This window comes from Phoca vitulina, unplaced genomic scaffold, assembly GCF_004348235.1.
Source record: "Phoca vitulina isolate PV1807 unplaced genomic scaffold, GSC_HSeal_1.0 scaffold1, whole genome shotgun sequence".
NCBI lineage: Eukaryota > Metazoa > Chordata > Mammalia > Carnivora > Phocidae > Phoca > Phoca vitulina.
The window spans coordinates 59,818,774-59,842,626 of NW_022589704.1; the positions used below are offsets into that span (position 1 = coordinate 59,818,774).

The 23,853-nt window shown below is 39.5% G+C and overlaps 1 protein-coding gene across 3 annotated transcripts in view; it reads left to right on the forward strand.

The window, feature by feature from the left end:
* SLC25A12 (solute carrier family 25 member 12) overlaps nucleotides 1–23,853 on the forward strand; it is a 198,042-nt gene that overhangs the window by 169,923 nt on the left and 4,266 nt on the right. For all 3 annotated transcript variants that reach the window (XM_032408150.1, XM_032408158.1, XM_032408167.1), the window contains 2 exons: nucleotides 20,494–20,634; nucleotides 22,440–22,578. In XM_032408150.1, the coding sequence (XP_032264041.1) occupies nucleotides 20,494–20,634; nucleotides 22,440–22,578 (280 nt within the window). The remainder of the gene's footprint in view (nucleotides 1–20,493; nucleotides 20,635–22,439; nucleotides 22,579–23,853) is intronic.

Sequence of the window (23,853 nt, forward strand, 5' to 3'; positions counted from 1 at the left end):
GTATATTTCCTTCTTCTTCTTTTTTTTAATAAGATTTTATTTATTTATTTGAGGGAGAGAGCACAAGAGAGAGCAGAGAGCACAAGTGTTATGGGGGGAGAGGGGCAGAGAGGGAGAAGCAGACTCCTCACTGAGCAGGGAGCCCAATGCGGGGCTCAGTCCTAGGACCCGGAGATCATGACTTGTGCCAAAGGCAGATGCTTAACTGACTGAGCCACCCAGGCGCCCCAAAATATTTCCTTCTAATGTTCTCATATGCATGCTCACATACATGTGTCTGTACACACACACACACACACACACACTTTTTTAAACCAAATGGAAATTTTGTTGACTCTGATTTCCTGATTGGAAATGCAAGCTGCTCTCACTTTCTAAAGGCAGCAGAGAATCACAGCAGAACCTCTCACTTTAGAAATAGAATGTAACCTTTCTGATGACTGAGTAATATTCCAGTGTATATATGAACCACGTCTTCTTTATATGCAACTAATGAATGAATCATTGAACACTACACCAAAAACTAATGTGTACTATATGTTGAATTTAAATTAAAAAAAAAAAGAAACCATGAGATAATAAATGTGCATTATGGTAAGATGCTAAAAAAAAAATAGAATATAACCTTTGGGAATATAGAAGTATATACTTCTAGAAGTATAAGCAGTGTGCATTTTCAAATTTTAAGTCTTCATTGTGAACATTAACCAACCTTTTTTTATATCTATATCAAAACCTTCTCAAAAAAGACTTAGTTCGGAATTTATAATATAGAGTGCTAGCATAAATTTTGTTGTTGTTGTAGTATCAATAAATTGACCTTTAGGCTTAACAGTTGCTTGACCCTTCTTTAGGTGCAGTTGGGGCAAGAGTGTATTTGTATATACAGTTACTCGTAAATACATGTTATGGATGCTGTATGTGTAGTGTATATACAGCAGTTGGTTTCAAATAATTTTTCCCATTGTTCTCATAGATAAGCCATTCTTATCAGGCCATATGTTTTTATTTTTCTATTAAAAAGTCTCTCTTTGTATATGTATAAATACATATCTGTGTACACATACATATTACATGCATATCAGACATAAATATAATTGAGTGCTTAATTATGATATCTATTGTGAGCAAGAATAATACTTTAATGTCAACTTAGAATTTTCAAAGTACTTTAATATGCACATTGTCACTTCTTGTGAAATAGGTACATGAGGAACAGAAGCTCAGAAAAGTTAACTCTCACCCCGAATCACGTAGCTAATATATGCTGGTTTCATGTGAGCACCAAGTATTTTGATTTTAAGATCAACTCCTTTTGTTTGATCATGTTCTCTTGGAGAGTCAAGTCCAGGCCTTCTTCATGTGTCAAAATAAATCTAGATCAACTTTGTAGTGGCTTTTGTTCTTTTTTAAAATTATATTGTATATGTAGTAAAAATTTAGCTTCTATCTGAATATATATACATATATATGATCATTTATTTAGGTATAATTAAGATACCAAGAAATGATCAGATCTTAGAGGTCAGCTCAGTGGGTTTTAACAATTGTATACACCCATGAAATCACCACTCAAGGTAAGGAATGGAACATTTCACCTCAGAAAGTTCATTCATGCCTCTTTCCAACCAGTCACTCCTCTGTTCCCCCAGGCCACCACTGTTCTGATAATAGTTTTGTTTCTTCTTAGATTTCATATAAATGGAATCATACAAATACATCCTTTCATGGCTGGTCTCTTTTGTTTAACATGTTTTCAAGAGTCATCCTTGTTATTTTGTGGGTATCAGTCGTTGGTTTTTGTTTTTAATTTTACTATTATTTTGCTGTATGAATTGACCACAATTTGTTTATTCATTCATCTGTTGATGGACATTTGAGTTGTTTCCAGTTTATATCTGTTATAAATAAGGCTGCTATAGGGGCACCTGGGTGGCTTAGCTGGTTGAGTGTCCAATTCCTGATTTCGGCTCAGGTCACGATCTCAGGGTCATGAGATCGAGCCCTGTGTGGGAGTGAGCATGGAGCCTGCTTGGGATTCTCTCTCTCCCTCTCCTTTTGGCCCTCCCACCCTTCCCTCCCTTCCCTCCCACCCCCACTTGTGTGCATGTGCTCTCTCTCTCAAAAAAAAAAAAAAAAAAGATAAAAACAAGGCTGCTATAAACATTCTTGTACACATCTTTTTGTCAACATTTTTCATGGGTGAATAAGATAGAATAGGCTGCAGGTATGTTGAATTTATTTTTTTAAAGATTTATTTATTCCATTTATTAGCATGCATATGCACACATGAGGGGGGGAGGGGCAGAGGGAGGAGGAGAGAAAAAATACAAGCAGATACCATGCTGAGTGGGAGCCGGGTGGGGGCTTGATCCTAGGACCCTGAGATCATGACTGCAACTGAAACCAAGAGTCCGATGCTTAGCTGACTGAGCCACCCAGGTGCCCCAGGTATGTTCAATTTAAAAGATACTGCCAGGGCGCCTGGGTGGCTCAGTTGGTTAAGCGACTGCCTTCGGCTCAGGTCATGATCCTGGAGTCCCGGGATCGAGTCCCGCATCGGGCTCCCTGCTTGGCAGGGAGTCTGCTTCTCCCTCTGACCCTCCTCCTTCTCATGCTCTCTGTCTCTCATTCTCTCTCTCTCTCAAATAAATAAAATCTTTAAAAAAAAAAAAAAAAGATACTGCCAGGGGGCTCCTGGGTGGCTCAGTCGATTAAACATCTGTCTTCAGCTCAGGTCCTGATCCCAGGGTCCTGGAATCGAGCCCCACATCAGGCTCCCTGCTCAGTGGGGAGCCTGCTCCTCCCTCTCCCTCTGCCCCTCCCCCTCCTCGTGTGCTCTCGTGCTCTCTCTCGCTCTCTGTCAAAAAAATAAAAATCTTAAAAAAAAAAGATACTGTGAGTTGGTTCTTGGAAGTGGATGGACCATTTTGCAGTCTCATTAGCAGTATATGAGTATTTGTTACTCCACACCCTCACCAACGTTAGAGGGTCTTAGTCTTTGTTATTTTAGTCATTCAAGTTGGTGTGAAAGGATACTTACTGTGGTTTTAATTTGCATTTCTCTGATGCTTAAAGACATTGACCATCTTTTCATGTGTTTATTGGCTCTTTGTATATCTTTTCTTGTAAAGTATCTGTTCAAATTTTCTACCTATTTTTTATTAGGTTATTTATATTTTTATTATTGACTTGTATTGACTGTATATTTTTATTATTGACTTTTATTATCCATGATAGATGTAGTCCTTTGTCAGATATATGTATTATGAATATTTTTCCCAGTCTATGACTCACCTATTATCTTAATGTGTCTGTGTTGTTTTTTTTTGAGTTATAATGGCCATATAACATTTTATTAGTTTGAGGTGTACAAAATGATTCAGTATTTGTATACACTGGGAAATGATTACCACAATAAGTATAGGTACCCCCGTCACCATAAAAAGTTACATAATATGCAATATATTGTTCACTATGGTTACCATGCTATACATTACATCCCCATGACTTATTTATTTTATGACTGGAAGTTTGTGTGTCTTGACCCCCATCTCCTATTTTACCCACTCCTCTAATCCCCCTCCCCTCTGCCAACCACCAATCTGTTCTCTGCTCCTGTGAGTTTTGTTCATTTATTTTGTGTTTTAGATTTCACATATAAGTGAAATCCTACACTATTTGTTTTTCTCTCTCTGCTTTATTTCGCTTAGCATGATACCCTCAAAGTCCATCCAATGTTGATACAAACGGGACGATTTCATCCTTTTTTATGGCTGAGTAGTATTCCATTGCATACATACACCACATCATCTTTATCCATTCATTGATCAGTGGACACCTTGGTTGTTTCTGTGTCTTCGCTATTGTGAATAATACTGCAATAAACATAGGGGTGCAAATATCTTTTCAAATTAGTGTTTTCTTTTTCTTTGGATAAATACCCAGAAGTAGTACTGCTGTATCATATGGTAGTTCTATTTTTAGTTTTTTGAGGCAGCTCCATACTGTTATCCCTAGTGGCTGCACAATTTACATTCCCAGCAGCAGTGCATGTCCTCACCAATACTTATTATTTCTTATCTTTTTGAGAATAGCCATTCTGACAGGTGTGAGATAATGTATCATTGTGGCTTTGATTTACATTTCCCTGGTAATTAATAATATTGAGCATCTTTTCATATGCCTGTTGGCCACTTATATGTCTTTTCTGGAAAAATGCTATTCAGATGCTCTACCCACTTTTTAATTGGATTGTTTTTTGTTGAGTTGTATGAGTTTTTTATATATTTTGGATATTAACCCCTTATTGGATATATGATTTGCAAGTATCTTCTCCCATTCAAGTAGGTTGCCTTTTCATTTTGTTGGTGGTTTCCTTTGCTTTGCAAAACCTTTTCAGTTTGATGTAGTCCCATTTGTTTATTTTTGCTTTTGTCGCCTTTGCCTTTGAAGTCAGATCCAAAAAGATATTGCCAAGAGCAATATCAAGGTGCTTACCACCTACATTTTCTTTTTTTTTTAATTTTTTTATTGTTATGTTAATCCCCATACATTACATCATTAGTTTTAGATGTAGTGTTCCATGATTCATTGTTTGTGCATAACACCCAGTGCTCCATGCAGAACGTGCCCCCCTCAATACCCATCACCAGGCTAACCCATCCTCCCACCCCCCTCCCCTCTAGAACCCTCAGTTTGTTTTTCAGAGTCCATCGTCTCTCATGGTTCGTCTACCCCTCCGATTTCCCCCCCTTCATTCTTCCCCTCCTGCTATCTTCTTCTTTTTTTTTTCTTAACATATATTGCATTATTTGTTTCAGAGGTACAGATCCGAGATTCAACAGTCTTGCACAATTCACAGCGCTTACCAGAGCACATACCCTCCCCAGTGTCTATCACCCAGTCACCCCATCCCTCCCACCCCACCCCCCACTCCAGCAGCCCTCAGTTTGTTTCCTGAGATTAAGAATTCCTCATATCAGTGAGGTCATATGATACATGTCTTTCTCTGTTTGACTTATTTCGCTCAGCATAATACCCTCCAGTTCCATCCACGTCGTTGCAAATGGCAAGATCTCATTCCTTTTGATGGCTGCATAATATTCCATTGTATATATATACCACATCTTCTTTATCCATTCATCTGTCGATGGACATCTTGGCTCTTTCCATAGTTTGGCTATTGTGGACATTGCTGCTATAAACATCGGGGTGCACGTACCCTTTCGGATCCCTACTTTTGTATCTTTGGGGTAAATACCCAGTAGTGCAATTGCTGGATCATATGGTAGCTCTATTTTCAACTTTTTGAGGAACCTCCATACTGTTTTCCAGAGTGGCTGCACCAGCTTGCATTCCCACCAACAGTGTAGGAGGGTTCCCCTTTCTCCGCATCCCCGCCAACATCTGTCATTTCCTGACTTGTTAATTTTAGCCATTCTGACTGGTGTGAGGTGGTATCTCATTGAGGTTTTGATTTGGATTTCCCTGATGCCGAGCGATATTGAGCACTTTTTCATGTGGCTGTTGGCCATTTGGATGTCTTCTTTGGAAAAATGTCTGTTCATGTCTTCTGCCCATTTACCACCTACATTTTCTTCTAGGAGTTTTATAGTTTCTGCTCTTATATTCAGGTTTTTAATACATTTTTAGTTAATTTTTGTGTTTGGGGTAAGATAGTGGTACAGTTTCATTCTTTTGCATGTGGCTGTGCAGTTTTCCCAACACCATTTATTGAGGAGACTGTCCTTTCCCCATTGTATGTTCTTGCTTCCTTTGTTGTAAAGTAATTGACTATAGATGCATGAGTTTATTTCTAGACTCTTTTTTTGTTCCATTGATCTATATGTTTTTATGCCAAAACCATACTGCTTTGATTACTATCATTTTTAAATATAGCTTGAAATCAGCGAGCATAATGTCTCCAGCTTTGTCCTTCATTCTCAAGATTGCTTTGACTACTCAAGATTGTTTGTGGTTTCATATAAATTTTAGGGTTCTTTGCTCTATTTCTGTGAAAATGCCATGGGATTTTGATAGGGATTGCATTGAATCTATAGATTGCTTTGGGTAATACAGACTTTTTAGCAATATTAATTCTTCCAGTCCATGAGCACAGAACATCTTCCCATTTATTTGGGTCTTCTTCCATTTCTTTTATCAATGTAGTTTTTTATGTACAGGTTTTTACCACCTTAAATTTATTCCTAGGTATTTTATTCATTTTGATGCAATTGTGAATGGAGTTGTTTTCGTAATTTCTCTTTCTGACAGTTCATTGTCAGTGTAGAAAAACACAACAGCTTTTTGTATGTTGACTTTGTATCCTGCAACTTTACTGTATTTGTTTATTCAGTTTTTTGGGGGTCTTTTGGATTTTATGTATATAAAATCATGTCATTTGCAAATAATGAGTTTTATTCTTTCCTTTCCAATTTGGATGCCTTTTGTTCCTTTTCCTTGCTGAATTGCTCTGGCTAAAATTTTTATTTCTATGTTGAATAAAAGTGGTGAAAGCAAGCATCCTTCTCTTGTTCCTGATCTTAGAGATTTATGCTTCCAGTTTTTCACCATTGAGTGTGATGTTAGTTGTGAGCTTGTCATTAAATGGATGCTGAATTTTGCCAGATGCTTTTTCTGCATCTATTGAGATGATCATGTGATTTTTAGCTTTCATTTTGTTGATGTGATGTATCACAATGACTGATTTGCAGATGTTCAACCATCCTTACATCCTGGAATAAATCCCACTTGATCATGGTGTATGATGTTCTTAATGTATTTTTGAATTTGGTTTACTAATATTTTGTTGAGGATTTTTGCATCTGTGTTCATCAGGGATTTGGGTCTGTCATTTTCTTTTTTTGTGGTGTTCTTGTTTGGTGTTTGGTATCAGGATAATGCTGGCCTCATAAAATGAGTTTGGAAGCATTCCCTCCTCTTCAATTTTTGAGAGTTTGAGAACGATAGGTATTAACTCTTCTTTAAATGTTTCATAGGATTCACCAGTAAAGCCATCTGGTTCTGGACTTTTGTTTGTTGGGAGGTTTTTGATTACTGATTTAGTCTCCTTCTCAGTAATCAGTCTATTCGGATTTTCCATTAGTCAGTCTTGGAAGACTGAATGTTTTATGTTTCTAGGAATTTATCCATTTTTTCTAGGTTGTCCAGTTTGTCAGCATATAATTTTTCGTAGTAGCCTCTTTTTTTTTTTTTTTTTTAAATTTTATTTATTTGACAGAGAGCACAAGCAGGGGGAGTGGCAGGCAGAGGGAGAAGCAGGCTCCCCGCTGCACAGGGAACCCAATGTGGGACTCAATCCCAGGACCCTGAGATCAGGACCTGAGCTGGAGGCAGATTCTTAACGGACTGAGCCACCCAGGCGCCCCTCGTAGTAGCCCCTTATAATCCTTTGTATTTCTTTGGTATGGCTTATAACTTACCCTCTTTCATTTCTGATTTTATTTATTTGAACCCTCTTTTTTTCTTAGTTAGTGTAGCTAAAGGTTTATCAATTTTGTTTATCTTTTCAAAGAACCAGCTGTTAGTTTCATTGATCTTTCCTATTTTCTTTTTAGTCTCCTTTATTTCTGCCCTGATCCTTATTATTTCCTTCCTTCTACTGACTTACTTTGGGCTTCCTTTGTTTTTCTTTTCTAGTTCCTTTAGGTGTAAAGTTAGATTGTTTATTTGAGATTATTTTTGTTTTTTGAGGTAGGTCTATATCACTATGAACTTCCCTCTTACATCTGCTTTTGCTGCATTTCATAGTTTTGTTGTGTTGTATTTTCATTTGTCTCAAGGTATTTTTTAATTTTTTCTTTGATTTCTTTGTTGACCCATTAGTTGTTCAGTAGCATGTTGTTAAATCTCCACATATTTGTGATTTTTATTTTTATTTTCTTTTTGTGATTGATTTCCAGGTTTGTACTATTGTGGTCTGAAAAATGCTTGATACGATTTCAGTCTTAAATTTATTGAGACTTGTTTTGTGGCCTAACGTGATCTATCCTGGAGAACGTTCTGTGTGTACTTGCAAAGAATGTGTATTCTGCTTTTTGGTGGAATGTTTTGTATGTGTTAAGTCCCTCTGGTCTAATGTATCCTTTAAGTCTAATTTTTCCATATTGATTTTCTACCTAGATTATCTATCCATTGATGTAAGTGGGGTATTAAAGTCCCCTACTATTACTGTATCACTGTCGATTTTTCCCTGTAGGTCTGTTAATATTCCCTTTATATGTTTAGGTGCTCCTCTGTTGAGTGCATAAATATTTACAAATGTTATATATTCTTGCTGGAATGACTTTTATTATTATGTAATACCTGCCTTTTTTTTTTAGAACAGTTAAAGCAATTTTTATTATTTATTTATTATTTTTTAAAATTTAAATTCAATTAATTAACATATAATATATTATTGGTTTCAGAGATAGAGGTCTGTGATTCATCAGTCTTATATAATACCCAGTGCTCATTACATCACATGTCCTCATTAATGTCCATCACCCAGTTACTCCATCCCTCTCCCCCCTTCCCTCCTAGCAACCCTCAGTTTGTTTCCTATGATTAAGAGTGTCTTATGGTTTGTCTCCCTCTCTGGTTTCATCTTGTTTTATTTTTTCCTCTCTTCCCCTATGATCCTCTGTTTTGTTTCTTAAATTCCACATATCAGTGAGATCATATGATAATTGTCTTTCTCTGACTGACTTATTTCGTTTAGCCTAATACCCTCTAGTTCCATCCACGTCATTGCAAATGGCAAGATTTCACCTTTTTTGATGACTGAGTAATATTCCATTGTATATATATACCACATCTTCTTTATCCATTCATTTGTCAATGGACATCTGGGCTCTTTCCATAGTTTGGCTATTGTGGACATTGCTGTTATAAACACTGGGGTGCAGGTGCCCCTTTGGTTCACTACATTTGTATCTTTGGGGTAAATACCCAGTAGTGCATTTGCTGGGTCGTAGGGTAGCTCTATTTTCAACTTTTTGAGGAACCTCCATACTGTTTTCCAGAGTGGTGCACCAGCTTGCATTCCCACCAACAGTGTAGGAGGGTTTCCCTTTCTCCGCATCCTCACCAACATCTGTCATTTCCTGACTTGTTAATTTTAGCCATTCTGACTGGTATGAGGTGGTATCTCACTGAGGTTTTGATTTGTATTTCCCTGATGCTGAGTGATGTTGAGCATTTTTTCATGTGTCTGTTGGCCATTTGGATGTCTTCTTTGGAGAAGTTCTTTATAGATTTTGGATACTAGCCCTTTATCTGATATGTCATTTGCAAATATCTTCTCCCATTCTGTCGGTTGCTTTTGGTTTTGTCGACTGTTTCCTTTGCCGTGCAAAAGCTTTTTATCTTGATGAAGTCCCAATAGTTCATTTTTGCCTTTGTTTCCCTTGCCTTTGGAGATGTGTCTAGCAAGAAGTTGCTGTGCCTGAGGTTGAAGAGGTTGCTGCCTGTTTTCTCCTCTAAGATTTTGATGGACTCCTGTCTCACACTTAGATCTTTCATCCATTTGGAGTCCATTTTTGTGTATGGTTTAAGGAAATGGTCCAGTTTCATCCTTCTGCACGTGACTGTCCAATTTTCCCAACACCATTTGTTGAAGACACTGTCTTTTTTCCATTGGACATTCTTTCCTGCTTTGTCAAAGATTAGTTGACCATAGAGTTGAGGGTCCATTTCTGGGCTCTCTCTTCTGTTCCATTGATCTGTGTGTCTGTTTTTGTGCCAGTACCATACTGTCTTGATGATCACAGCTTTGTAATAGAGTTTGAAGTCCAGAATTGTGATGCCACCAGCTTTTCTTTTTCAACATTCCTTTGGCTATTTGGGTCTTTTCTGATTCCATATAAATTTTAGGATTATTTGTTCCATTTCTTTGAAAAAGGTTGATGGTATTTTGATAGGGATTGCATTGAATGTGTAGATTGCTCTAGGTAGCATAGACATTTTAACAATATTTGTTCTTCCAGTCCATGAGCATGGAATGTTTTTCCATTTCTTTGTGTCTTCCTCAATTTCTTTCGAGTGTTTTCTAGTTTTCTGAGTATAGATCCTTTGCCTTTTTGGCTAGGTTTACCTAGGTGTCTTATGGTTTTGGGTGCAATTGTAAATGGGATCGACTCCTTAATTTCTCTTTCTTCTGTATCATTGTTAGTGTATAGAAATGCAACTGATTTCTGTGCATTGATTGAATATCCTGCTACTTTGCTGATTGCTGTATGAATTCTAGTAATTTTGGGGTGAAGTCTTTTGGGTTTTCCACATAGACTATCACGTCCTCTGCAAAGAGTGAGTTTGACCACTTTGCCGATTTAGATGCCTTTTATTTCTTTTTGTTGTCTGTTTGCTGAGGCTAGGACTTCTACTACTATGTTGAACAGCAGTGGTGATAGAGGACATCCCTGCTGTGTTTCTGACCTTAGGGGAAAAGCTCTCAGTTTTTCCCCATTGAGAATGATATTTGCTGTGGGCTTTTCATAGATGGCTTTTATGATATTGAGGTATGTTCCCTCTATCCCTACACTGTGAATCATTTTAATGAAGAAAGGATGCTGTACTTTGTCAAATGCTCTTTCTGCATCTGTTGAGAGGATCATATGGTTCTTGTCCTTTCTTTTATTAATGTAATATATCACATTGATTGATTTGCGGATGTTGAATCACCCTTGCAGCCCAGGAATAAATCCCACTCGGTGGTGGTGAATAATCCTTTTAATGTACTGTGTGATCCTATTGGTTAGTATTTTGGTGAGAATTTTTGCAACCATGTTCATCAGTGATATTGGTCTGTAATTCTCCTTTCTGGTGGGGTCTTTGTCTGGTTTTGAGATCAAGGTAATGCTGGCATCATAGAAAGAGTTTGGAAGTTTTCCTTCCATTTTTTTTTTTTTAAAGATTTTATTTATTTATTTGACAGAAAGAGACAAAGCGAGAAAAGGAACACAAGCAAGGGGAGTGGGAGAGGGAAAAGCGGGCTTCCCGCTGAGCAGGGAGCCCGATGCAGGGCTTGATCCCAGGACCCTGGGATCATGTCCTGAGCCGAAGGCTGACGCTTAACGACTGAGCCACCCAGGCGCCCCCCATTTCTATATTTTGAAACAGCTTCAGAAGAATAGGTATTAATTCTTCTTTAAATGTTTGGTAGAATTCCCCTGGGAAGCCGTCCAGCCCTGGACTCTTGTTTGTTGGGAGATTTTTGATGACTGCTTCAATTTCCTTGCTGGTTATGGGTTTGTTCAGGTTTTCTATTTCTTCCTGTTTCAGTTTTGTGGTTTATACCTTTCTAGGAATGCATCCATTTCTTCTAGATTGCCTAATTTGTTGGCATATAGTTGTTCATCATATGTTCTTATAATTGTTTGTATTTCTTCAGTGTTGGTTGTGATCTCTCCTCTTTCATTCATGATTTTTATTTATTTGGGTCCTTTTTCTTTTCTTTTTGATAAGTCTGGCCAGGGGTTATCAATCTTAATTCTTTCAAAGAACCAGCTCCTAGTTTCTGATCTACTGTGTTTCTGGTTTCTAATTCATTGATTTCTGCTCTAATCTTTATTAATTCTTGTCTCCTGCTGGGTTTAGGCTTTCTTTGCTGTCCTTTCTCTAGCTCCTTTAGGTGTAAGGTTAGTTTATGTATTTGAGACCTTTCTTGTTTCTTGAGAAAGGTTTGTATTGCTATATACTTCCCTCTTAGGACCACCAAAGATTTTGAACAGTTGTGTCTTCATTTTCATTTGTTTCCATGAATTTAATTCTTCTTTAATTTCTTGGTTGACCCATTCATTCTTTAGTAGGATGCTCTTTAGCCTCCATGTATTTCAGTTCTTTCCAAATTTCCTCTTGTGATTGAGTTCCAGTTTCACAGCACTGTGTCTGAAAATATGCAGAGAATGATCCCAATCTTTTGGTACTGGTTTATCTGATTTGTGACACTGTATGTGATCTATTCTGAAGAATGTTCCATGTGCACTTGAGAAGGATGTGTATTCTGTGGCTTTAGGATGGAATGCTCTGATTATATCTGTGAAGTCCATCTGGTCCAGTGTGTCATTCAAATTCCTTGTTTCCTTGTTGATCTTCTGCTTAAGTGATCTGTCCATTGCAGTGAGTGGGATGTTAAAGTCCCCTACTATTACTGTATTATTTTGAATGTGTTTCTTTAATTTTGTTATTAATTGGTTTATGTAATTGGCTGCTCCCATGTTAGGCGCATAAATATTTCCAATTGTTAGGTCTTCTTGTTGGATGGACCCTTTAATTATGATATAGTGTCCTTCCTCATCCCTTATTACAGTGTTTGGTTTAAAATCTAATTTTTTTGATATAAGAATTGCCACCCCCGCTATCTTTTTTTTTTTTTAAAGATTTTATTTATTTGAGAGAGAGAGAGAGAGAGCACATGAGAGGGGGGAGGGTCAGAGGAAGAAGCAGACTCCCTGCCGAGCAGGGAGCCCGATGCGGGACCCGATCCAGGGACTCCGGGATCATGACCTGAGCCAAAGGCAGTCGCGTAACCAACTGAGCCACCCAGGGGCCCTGCCACCCCAGCTATCTTTTGATGTCCATTAACATAAATAGTTTTCCACCCCCTCACTTTCAATCTGGTGGTGTCTTTGGGTCTAAAATGAGTCTCTTTCAGGGATGCCTTGGTGCCTCAGTAGGTTAAGTGTCTGCTTTTGGCTCGGGTCATGATCCCAGGGTGCTGGGATCAAGTCCCTCATCAGGCTCCTTGCTCAGTGGAGAGTCTGCTTCTCCCTCTGTCTGCTGCTCCCCCTGCTTGTGCGCTCTCTGATAAATAAATAAAATCTTTAAGAAAAATAAAATGCAGACAGTATATCAATGGGTCTTGCTTTTTTTTATCCAATGTGATACCCTGTGTCTTTTGATAGAGGCATTTAGCCCATTTACATTCAGAGTTAACTATTGAAAGATAGGAATTTAATGCCATTGTATTACCTGTAAAGTCACTGTTTCTGTATATTGTCTCTGTTCCTTTCTGGTCTATATTACTTTTGGGTTCTCTCTTCGCTTACAAGATCCCCTTTATTATTTCTTGCAGGACTGGTTTAGTGATCACAAATCCTTTTAGTTTCTTTTTGTCCTGGAAGCTTTTTATCTCTCCTTTTATTTTGAATGACAGCCTTGCCAGTAGTTGTTTATCACGTTTTTCTCGGCTTCTTTATTTTTCATCATTTGGTCTTCTGTATCACTAATTTTCTCTTCTGCCTCATTTATCCTAGCAGTCAGAGCCTCCATTTTTATTGCATCTCATTAATAGCCTTTTTGATTTTAACTTGATTCGGTTTTAGTTCTTTTATTTCTCCAGAAAGTGATTCTCTAGTGTCTTCTATGCTGTTTTCAAGCCCAGCTAGTATTTCATAATCATTATTCTGAACTCTAATTCTGACATCTTATATCCATACTGATTAGGTCCCTGGCAGTCAGTACTGCCTCTTGTTCTCTTTTTTGAGGTGAGTTTTTCCATCTTGTGATTCTTGCAGAATGTGGTCACTTTTCTATTTGTAGACCTGCAGCAATTCTTTTTTGTCACTCTGGGTGAGTTCTACTGCCCTGTCTTCCAGGTCACTGAGCCTCTCTTCTCTTTCATCTGGTCTGCTGTTGAATCCATTTAGTATATTTTTCAGTTCAGTTATTGCATTTTTCAGCTCTTCTTTTTTGTACTTTCTTACATTATATGTCCCCTTATTGAAGTTCTGTTTATTCATCCATTCTTCTCTCAAGATTGGTAAGCATCTTTATGACCATTACTTTGAACTTTTTATCAGGTAAATGACTTATCTCCATTTCATTGAGATTTTTTTTTCCTGGGATTTTGTCTTGTTCTTTCATTTGGAACACATTCCTGTTTCCTCAGCTTGACTCTATTTGTTTTTCTATATTAGGCAAAACAGCTGTCTCTCCCAGTCTTGAAGAAGTGCTCACAGGAAGATGGGGGTGTGTTTCTGTCTGTTGCCTGTGTACTCTGGGGGTGATAGCCTGTTAAGAACTGTCTCTCCAATTGTTTCAGTCCCATGGGCCCCAGAAATGCCAGTCCCGTGACTACAGATGCTCAAGGGGTATCCCCTGTGTGGACTGCATGCACCCACTTGCTTTGGGAGGGCCTCATGAAAGTGCTGGGCCAGGGTAAGCTCACCTGCCAGGGTTAGCAGGGCTGGAGTCACAGGAGAGGGCAGGGCTGGGGTAAGCTTGCCCACTGGGTTTAGCAGAGCAAGGCTCCGGGAGAGTGCAGGGTTGGGGCAAGGAGAGGAAGAGTACAAAAATGATGCCTACCAGTGCCAGCACCACCCAGGCAGGAGAAGAGTGCAGAATTGCACCTGTCAGCACCCTCATCCTCAGAGAGGGTTCCCACAAGCCCCTCTCCTTCCCGCAGATGCCTTATGTCTAGCCAGTGGATCTCTGTCACATGTGGTGTAGGTGCCCTCTAACCTGCTGCTTTTGCGCTGGGTCATAGCGTGAGTGTGTGCGTGAACCCTTCAAACGGGGAGTCTCAGTTTCCTTTAGCTCTTTGGATCTCTTGGTCTTTAAAGCCAGATATTTTGGGGACTTGTCTCTCTGGTACAGGTCCCAAGAGTTGGGGTGCCTGATGTAGAACTCGAACCTGTTGCTCCTCACGGATGTTCTCTGTATTTGTGAGATCACTCTTGCTTGTGGGTCATCCCCGTGTGAGTGGGGTTTTTGGCCATACTGCATCTCTGCCTGTTTTACCTGTCTCATTGTGGTCTTTTTATCCGTTGTTGTGGAGGAGCTGTTGAGTTAGTTTTCACGTCTTTTTCAGAGAGAATTGTTCTATATGTAGGTGTAGATTTGGTGTGTTCTGGGTTTTTCTATACCATGTTGACCTGCCCCCTCTGTGGTGGTTTTTTCAAAGAAAAGATTATGTAGAGTTTCTTAGACTATCTATAAACTTAAAAAGGAAAAAAATTTAATGTCTTTCCAAGTCAAAAAAGCAGAAAGTTAATTAGTCTAAATGGACTGATCTATATGTATTTTTTAAAATGTCCCATTGGTAAGTACCTATATTTATGTTAAACTCTAACCAGAGCACATACCTGCCTGATCACATTACCTCTTTCAGAGTGTATACTTCTGAATGGGTAGAAGTCTTTTGACTCAGAACAGATTTATTGCTCAGCAAAAAGGCTAGTGTCATCTCATCATGTTGCAGATGTTCTTAGCCCTGTGTGAACATAGCTCCTGAAGAATACATCCCTTCCCTTCAGTCTGCACAGTGCTTCCACATTAGTGCACAAGAGCTCTGCGAGGTATATGGGGGCAGTTGTTGGGATCCCTATTGTCATATCAGGAAACCAAGGACTGGGAAGGTTATGACCTATCCAAGGTTACAAAGTTAATGACAGTATAGATCAACAAACCTAGAATCTTTCTACTCTTCCATGCTTCCTCCCTTCGGCCTATGGGTGTCCACACCCATAGGTGCAGCAAGAGGTCCACTTGTTAGTTGGAGCATTTACTAATCCTAGGGCCATGATTTGTAGCTGACCAGCCCTTATGCTGTGTCTTCCTCAGCAAACTGAGTTTGCATATCTCCAAAGAGTTGTTGGAAATGGTATCTCCACGTGCCGTCCCAGGAATCAGTGTGCTCCCCAACTTGATGCATGCATACTTGTGTGAGCATATACATATGTGAACAAGTTCAGAGTCTATATATATTTATGTCTGAGTGGCTCATGATAGGTACACAGAGGTTTTGACTCTTCCTTTACCCTAGTTAGGGCTATGTGTAGTTTTATCTATCCATATCCTAACACCCTGGCATGTATCAGTGACTCAGCAGTGAGCAAATTGCAACTTACTCCTTTTAAGTTATCGTGGTCCTAGGCTATTTTAGAAAGAACCATTGCATTTCCCATTGCTTTATAAAATATCTAAGAATGCTTGGTTGATGGCATGTGAGACAGAGTCACTGTTCCTATTCTTCTTGAGTCAGTCCTAGTGACAGCTAATTCTGTGGCTTTTATTAGCTTGGTTATTTTAAATGCACATATTTTGTACATCTGTTCAAGTTCCTGGTGTGGCCTTAAATTGAAGTTAGATTTTCATCAATCTCTGTAGGGGAAGACTATAATGAATTGTTCAGATTGTAGTAGGAGGGAAATAGTTCCAAACGACAGGAGAAAACAGATCAAAGAAGAAAGTAAACAGGAGACTGGGCACAAGCAGGGCCAGGTCGCCTGCCTCTTTGTGGACTCTGCCCCTGGGGTAGGATTTTAAGGGCAGGAGGTTGAACAGGCCTAATCCTGTGTGCAACCCCTTGGCCTCAGGCACATCAGAGGCCTGGTGACATCTCAATATTACATAGTTTTTCCTCCTAATTTTTACTGCCCACTTTAGTTTATTTTCTCATTAAAAAAACAATTATGTGACACAAGATTAAATGGAAGTGTTTACATTCTTTCCATTTCTGTTATATATAGATAACCTTCATTCAAAATGAGATTTATTCTCTTTTTTTGTGTCATTTGTAATTCATTTCTAGAACAACAAAACAACTTGGTAATGAAAAATGAAAGCCTCTGAAAGTTTTAATATTAATGTTTGCCTCTCTTTATAAGAATAAGCAGCAGATTTGAAGAGGGAAATTTCACCATTAGAAGTTTCGAAGCTAATTTTGGTAATTCGGTAAGGGGGAAAAAGTCACCGAATGTGCTGCATGGAATGGTGTTATCTAATGTAAGCATCAGGATGTCAAATTAGACCAAGTCCACTAAGAGTATAGAACTGTGTATCATCATGATGTAATTTGAAATTTTAGATATCTTTGTTATTTCAGATCACTAGCTATAATTGCTTAGATTTTTTTGATGTTCATATCTACATAGATGGATAAGCCTGTTTAAAGTTTTGGATCCGCAGATAACTAGTGCTAACTAGTTTTTAAAATGCATTTAATGTATATAAATACCAAATTTATCATGGGGAAGAATGTGAGAGAGGACCTAGTCTATAAAGGAAGCCATTGTTTCTAAGACCAGTTCTGTTTCTTGTTTTTTGGTTGGTGTTTTTGAGTACTTAATACATTTCATGATTCAGAATTTAAAAGGAACAATAGGGTATGCTTTAAAAATTCTTTCAGGTACTCATTTCTCTTTCCAGAAGGCAACCAATATTTTCATGCTTTAGCCATTCTAATTTTGACAAACTAATTTTGATCAGTGCATACCTATGTTTTATGTTTGGTTTATGTTACTTGGCATAATTTTATTACCAGATCTTATTGCTTAAGAGCTTATAATTGTTTCTACTTAACTGTTTCCGTATTGGGCATTTACATTTTTTTGTTTAACATCGTTGCTCTTTAAAGTAGCAAACATATTTGCATATTTGTAGAACAGCAAACATAATTAGCATATTTGTAAAAATACAGATACTTTTTTCCATTGAAAAGTTACCATATTTTTATTTCACAATTTGATACTTCCTGAAATTCATTATATTCATTGATTATGTTTACTGTGTTTTTTCCCTGTGAAAAGCTGTTTTTAATGTAATAATATCACTCACAATCAGTAGAGCCTTAAAATAGAAGAGAAATGCTATTTTCCTGTGTTTGTTTTTCAGAGAGGAAACAGTTAAGAATGTGATAAAACATAATCCTTGTTCTATGTCTCTAGATTTCTTACTAGAGGGATTGAATTAATTGCACATTTTCTTCCCCCATCCCACTGTCCCCAGTTTAACATGTGTGAGATAGTGGTCAGTCTCAGAGTTTAGAAAAGGACAGTGCGTATTTGCCATGGATGTTTCCCTTTAAGTGTTACCAAAGTTTTAGACAACTTAAATAACAATTTTTATTTTTTTAAAATTATTCAATGTTTCTGGGTAGTATTGGCCTACGTATTCCTAGGCCTATCATAAAGTTTTTAAAAATATAAATATTTAAGTCATATACAGACTATGCAATTGCTAGACGTTTTCTCCCTTCAAATACAGTAGAGTACGTAAGTGTGAAACACACTCACAGATGTGCGCCTTGCTACACTCACTGCTTTCTTCTTTACATGCTCACTCGTCAGATGTATACATAAATGCAGATCAGTTTAGTTTTGTCCTTATGTCCATTGCATCCTCAGGACTTAGTATGCATTCTGGGTAACAGATCTTCAAAGCATACAAAAGTTAATGTGTTAGATGTTACATGTATACTCAGAAAGAAATGTGAAGGGTTGCCGAAGGAGTACAAATCTCAGTCTACTGGCAATTATTTCCCGAAGGGCCTGGTGAGGAGAGGAGGAGGAGCTGTGGGGTGGGGTGACTGACTGGAGTATGCCTGCTCTGTGGGACATTGTACTTTACTAATGATTAAAAACATGGAAGAACTTTGTATTTGTTTAAACATGATGTCCATAATTAATGAATGGCGTCCAAGGTTTGACATTATCTGATGGTGGCAAAATTTGGAGATTATAATCAAAATTTGTGTTTCTGTCCTTTTTTTTTTTTTTAATCTGCTTTAGTTTAGAACATAAGGTGCATTTTCCCAAAGGTAGTCTTCGCAACCATTATTTAAACATGAGATTTCAGGGAAGTAGTAAACTTTTTCAATTGGTTTGGTCTTTAATACTAGCTATGGGAGCAATTACTTGGATTATCATTTTAACATAATTTTTCACCCAGCAATCCTTTTGAAAGTATTGTTTGCTTAGATTGAAACATTGAAATGCTTCCTTCTCCCTGCAGCGCAGTAAATTAAGAGAGGGAAACTCAGGCATATCAACATGTAAAATTGGGTCAGTTGTCCCTCTGGGGTTTGTGTGCCAGTGGTATGGATTGTGGAAACCCAGAGAGAGACAGCACATTGCTGCACCCCCATGCCGGGTGGACAGCAAAGGGATCAGGGCCCTGGGGAATCCCGGATAGTAAGCTTCCCACAGAGCCGGAAGGGCTCTTGTGTCAGTGTTGGCACTTGGGGACAGCGTGGTCCGTAGGAGTAAGGGGTCAGGGTTGGAGCAGGCAGAGTTGAGGAGAATGGGCTGAGACCTGCTACCCCTTGGAAGTAGGACTGGAAGGACTGTGGGTTTTAGAAACATGAACAGGAATGTGGGTGAAGGTAGAGTGTTGAAGTGTCATTGAATGCTGCACGTGAGTTTTAAGGGTATTTTTTGTAGTGTGTCTATACCAGTGGAATTGGCCCCAGTGAGGCCTTTCCTAGTTCCTGTTCCACATGGGACATGCTATTGCAGTGAAGTTACAAGTATATAGTATAATATGATTATGTGACTATGGTTATGATTGTGTAATATAAACAGCTGCAGTTCAGATGAAGATGTACAAATGAGATTTTTTCACTTCGTGGAGATATGTTTTATTTTTTTTACAAGATTTTATTTATTTAAGAGAGAGAGACAGAGACAGAGCCATGAGCAGCAGGGAGGAGACAGAGGGAGAGGGAGAAGCAGACTCCTCTCTGAGCAGGGAGCCTGATGGGGGGACCTCGATCCCAGGACCCTGAGATCATGACCTGAGACGAAGGCAGACACTTAACGACTGAACCACCCAGGCGCCCCTATATTTATGCTTTAAAAGTGTATTTTTATATATCATATACACACACCCATACAAACACATTTTTTCCTTACAAAAAACTAAAAAAAAAAGAATTGGTAGCAGTTTTGTTACACATTCTTTCCCCCCTCCCAGTTAACAGATTTCAGATTCAAATACACCCTTATTATCCAAATTCAAATCCCTGTCACTCACTACCATTGTGGAGTGTAGCTTTGATCTGCCCAGTTTCCTACTCATGGTAACTAGATGATCCATTTCCCAGCAGAGTTTTTCTGGTTTTGTCTTGACACTGAAAGTGTCTTTCTAGGTTCTCTCCTTTTAGCTGCGTATCTGTCCCAAGAGTTTTGCTCGGTATGATAGATTTTAGAATTTGAACGGGGGGAGACTTTTCCCCTATGACTTAGGCACCTCTGTGGGGCGAAGTTGTGTTAATTGCTCTACAATCCAAGGAAGCGGAACCGGGTGGCTGAGCTAAAATGAATCCTTGCTAAGAGAAGGAAAGTGACCCGTGTAGATCCACATTTTACCTCCAGCTTACAAAAGATACCAACCAGTCTTTTACCATCTCTTTCCCTTTCATTGGGAAGCTCCCTGCTGCCTCATCTGGCTTCACTTTTGTTTTCCAAATGTGTTTATTAGTTTTGCCATTTTGGATATGGCTGGGTTGACCCCGGAAAGACTGGTTTGAGAAATACTCTTGACATTTCAAATCAAAACAAATCCAGACATAAGATTCGCTTGAAACTGAGTTTGGGACCGTCCCTGTGAGCCCCTCTAGCATTGGCCAAAGTGTGGGCCTCTCATTCCCCTATGAAGAGGGAGGAGTAAAGCGGTGCCGTGCAGAGGCTTTTCTGGATTTTTCTTGGTAACGCTCCAGTCCGTCTCTGATTTGGAAATCTGCTTCCGTCTCTCCTCCCTTGCCTGCAGGCTGGCGGCTCTCAAGTCATCTTTACTAATCCACTGGAGATAGTAAAGATTCGCCTGCAGGTAGCTGGAGAGATCACCACAGGACCCAGGGTCAGTGCCCTGAATGTACTCCGGGACCTGGGACTTTTTGGTCTGTATAAGGTGAGTAGATTCCCTTGGGTGATCTCAGTAGAGAGCTTGTCATGTACTCAATAGAACCGTGAAAGAATGTGGAAACCAGGCTTCTCCCTGCAAAGTGGAAAAGCAATTTTGTCCAGTAGGGTGGTTCCTCGAGTACAAAATCGGACAAAAAGACAAAATCAGCACACTTTTATTAGAGGCAGTGGGCTATACAAACACACTGTCCTGTTGTCGCCTTCAGCCTTTATGAAGCTGCCGGCAGGGAGGCCCGCCTCACAGCCTTTAATTTGATGGCAGGTTTGGGAAAAGTTTCTTTGGTGTTCTCTTTGGTCTGTTTTTTAGGACTTCAAAATAGTCCTGTGTTTATTTTGAGTCTGAGTTATCTCTATTGTTATCTTCCCAGTAGGAGCTTCTGTTTGCCTTAATAATTTGACCACAGTGAAACAGTAGCAGAGTTTGGGAGAATTCAGGTCTTTAAGAAGTTAAGTGGTGGGATTTGTCAATAATGAATTCCATTTAAAACACACACACACACACACACACACACCGCAGAGTGTACTGTACTTTAGCAAAATGCCAGTCAACAGACTCCTTCCCTGCAGGTACACTTACTCCCATCATTACAGATCGGATGTAATGGAGCAGAAGCTATTATTTTTCTTAAACAAGGAAGAGTATTTCTTTCCATTCTTTTGCCTAGCATAAGGGGGGAATACGTAAATTTGGCTGCTATTAGACAACAGTGTTTCTACAGCATCTGATTTATTTATAGATCTATCACTGTAGAAATGTGTAAATTGGCTTCTGTAGCTACGAATTGGAAATCAGAAATTCTCTAGATTAGAATCACACAGGTACAGGGCTCTTAGGAGACCAGTAAACCAATGATGCTTATCTTGAGAGAGTTCTGTACACATTTCCTCCCCTCCACCCCCAATTCCCATCCTTTTTGGAATTCCCTTTGAGAGCTGAATTTATTAATACTGCTTCTGTCTGTATCATCCTTTAGAGAGTCCTTGGATTTTTTTCTTTTTTTTTTTTAATGTTTTGAGTTTGTCTTTTCAAAACAGAACCATTAGGGAAACAGGGGCTGAAGATGGAGTATTCAGCTGGAAGATGAGTATTCAGGTCAAGCCCTGGGCAGGAGAATAGCCTGGGCAACTGACCAAGTTGAGGAAGGTGTTTACTGTTCCTCAGTCACTGAGACGAGCTCTCCCTGGGTAGCTTTCTACTCCAGTGGAATCTTCTGCTAGAATAATTTGTCCCAGTTCCCGCAATCCTCTGCTATCTAGGAGTGGTTTCTTTTTCCCGTCCCCTAGAATAGTCACCTTTCTTTTCCACTGCCACTGCCTGTAGCATAACTGGTACTTCATGGGCTCTATGCTGTGTAGACCAAATGGATGAATTGTTAGTTTTGTGGGCTGCCTTTGCTCGTTGCTTTGGAATCAAGGTATTAACATTAGGTTTCCAAGTCTGTTCCCACTCATGCCCCTCTCCCTCACATCCTCCAAAGCCACACGGAACAAACAGCCTGGAGGTTTGAGAACTGAATTTTTATTAACCTTAAAATCTGAATCTGTATTGGAAATGCCAGAAAATTCTTAGTTGTCAGGATAACATCATTACCCAGTTAACTAACCCTAGGTCTCCAAACTTTGAGCCAGGTATATTTCCTATGCCCATCTCGTTCCCCCCCCCCCATTTCCATTCCACTCAGTCCCCATGCTGTTTGAGGGAACACCTAAGGCTTGTCACCCTGGATCCGTTGTGGGCATTCACGGCCCTGTTTACACAACTGTTTTGCACTGTTTCCTCACTTGTGACAGGGTGCCAAAGCGTGTTTCCTCCGAGACATTCCCTTCTCTGCAATCTATTTTCCTGTTTATGCTCATTGCAAACTACTTCTGGCTGATGAAAATGGACACGTGGGAGGTATAAATCTCCTTGCAGCTGGAGCCATGGCAGGTAACTACAATTTTTTTTTTTTAAGCCAAAGAACCCTCCCCCCCCATTCTCTTGAAGAAGTACACAATTTCTGTGCACTGTCCGCCTTTATTTCTGGAAGGGTTATTGTTTGTATCTGACTTAGTTTAAATATGATCGCTTTTCCTCCTTTGTGGGATGTGCTGTAATTCTGATGAGAGTTAATTACATTTGCATAATGTGGATAAACAGCGTAATGCAGCTTAGCAACTCAGAGCCAAATTAGATCTGCCCATCTAAATTGGGCTTTCATCATTAACATGCTTCTTAGCCTCCCGTGCCCCTGAAACCTTGGGTGCAGCCAAGCTGAGCATAAAGGTGGAAGAGTTCTTCATCAAATCAGTTGCTCCATTGTACCTCATGTGATGCCCAGGTCTAGCATGCCTCACTTGCTATTTCTGCATGATGGAGTCTACATGATTGGCTCAAAATTGAGCTTTCTTCATGATACTGTCGATGTTCCTTCTACCATCGTTCTCGTTAGATACAAGTGAGCAGGACTTCCCCGGCAAACGACTCTGTACTCAATTGGCATCCCTTCTCTGTCCCTTAACACTTTCTTTAGTAATAGTTGTTTGCATAAGTTCTATTTTCTGTACTAGGCTGGGAGCTTTTTGAGGGCAAGAGTTTCATTTTCTTCATTTTTGCTTTCCCTTCATGGCCAGCATAGTAATAATAGGAGCTCAAATGTCAGTGGAACAAATGAAAATGTTCATTTGGTCTGAGTTCCCAAGTTAGACACAAAAGAGATTCCATCTGAAAGAGGAGCCTAACAAATGTAGGAAGGTACTAAGTTGTTTCCTTCTAATCTCACAGGTCTAGCCTTCCTCTTGAAGGAGCTGACTGGGGATAGAGGGGGAGGACCAGGTGTTCTTGGCTGTACCAGCTCTCAGAAATGACAGAGGAAGGAAAGGGCGTGTGTTTGCTCCCCATTACTGCTGGTCCAGGATAGAAACGTGAAGGGTGAACACCAACTCAAACGTAGTGTCCAGATGCTCGATGTCGGTCTGCCTGCCTGGGCTCATGGCACTGTGTAGCTCTCACTGCGTTCATTCTCCTCCCGTGCCCTGGCTGGACAGCCGGACAGCCTGAGCACTTCCCAGAGTGCAGTGTGTGTGGTGGCGTTCTGAGGGTGTTGGGATGGACCGTGTTCTTGTTCTCACCCATGATGACAGGGAATGACTTGTGGTGGTTAAGAAACTCTCCCAGGGAGCTCTGAGCCCTTATTTGGGGTCTAGCAAATCCCGTGTTCTCTGG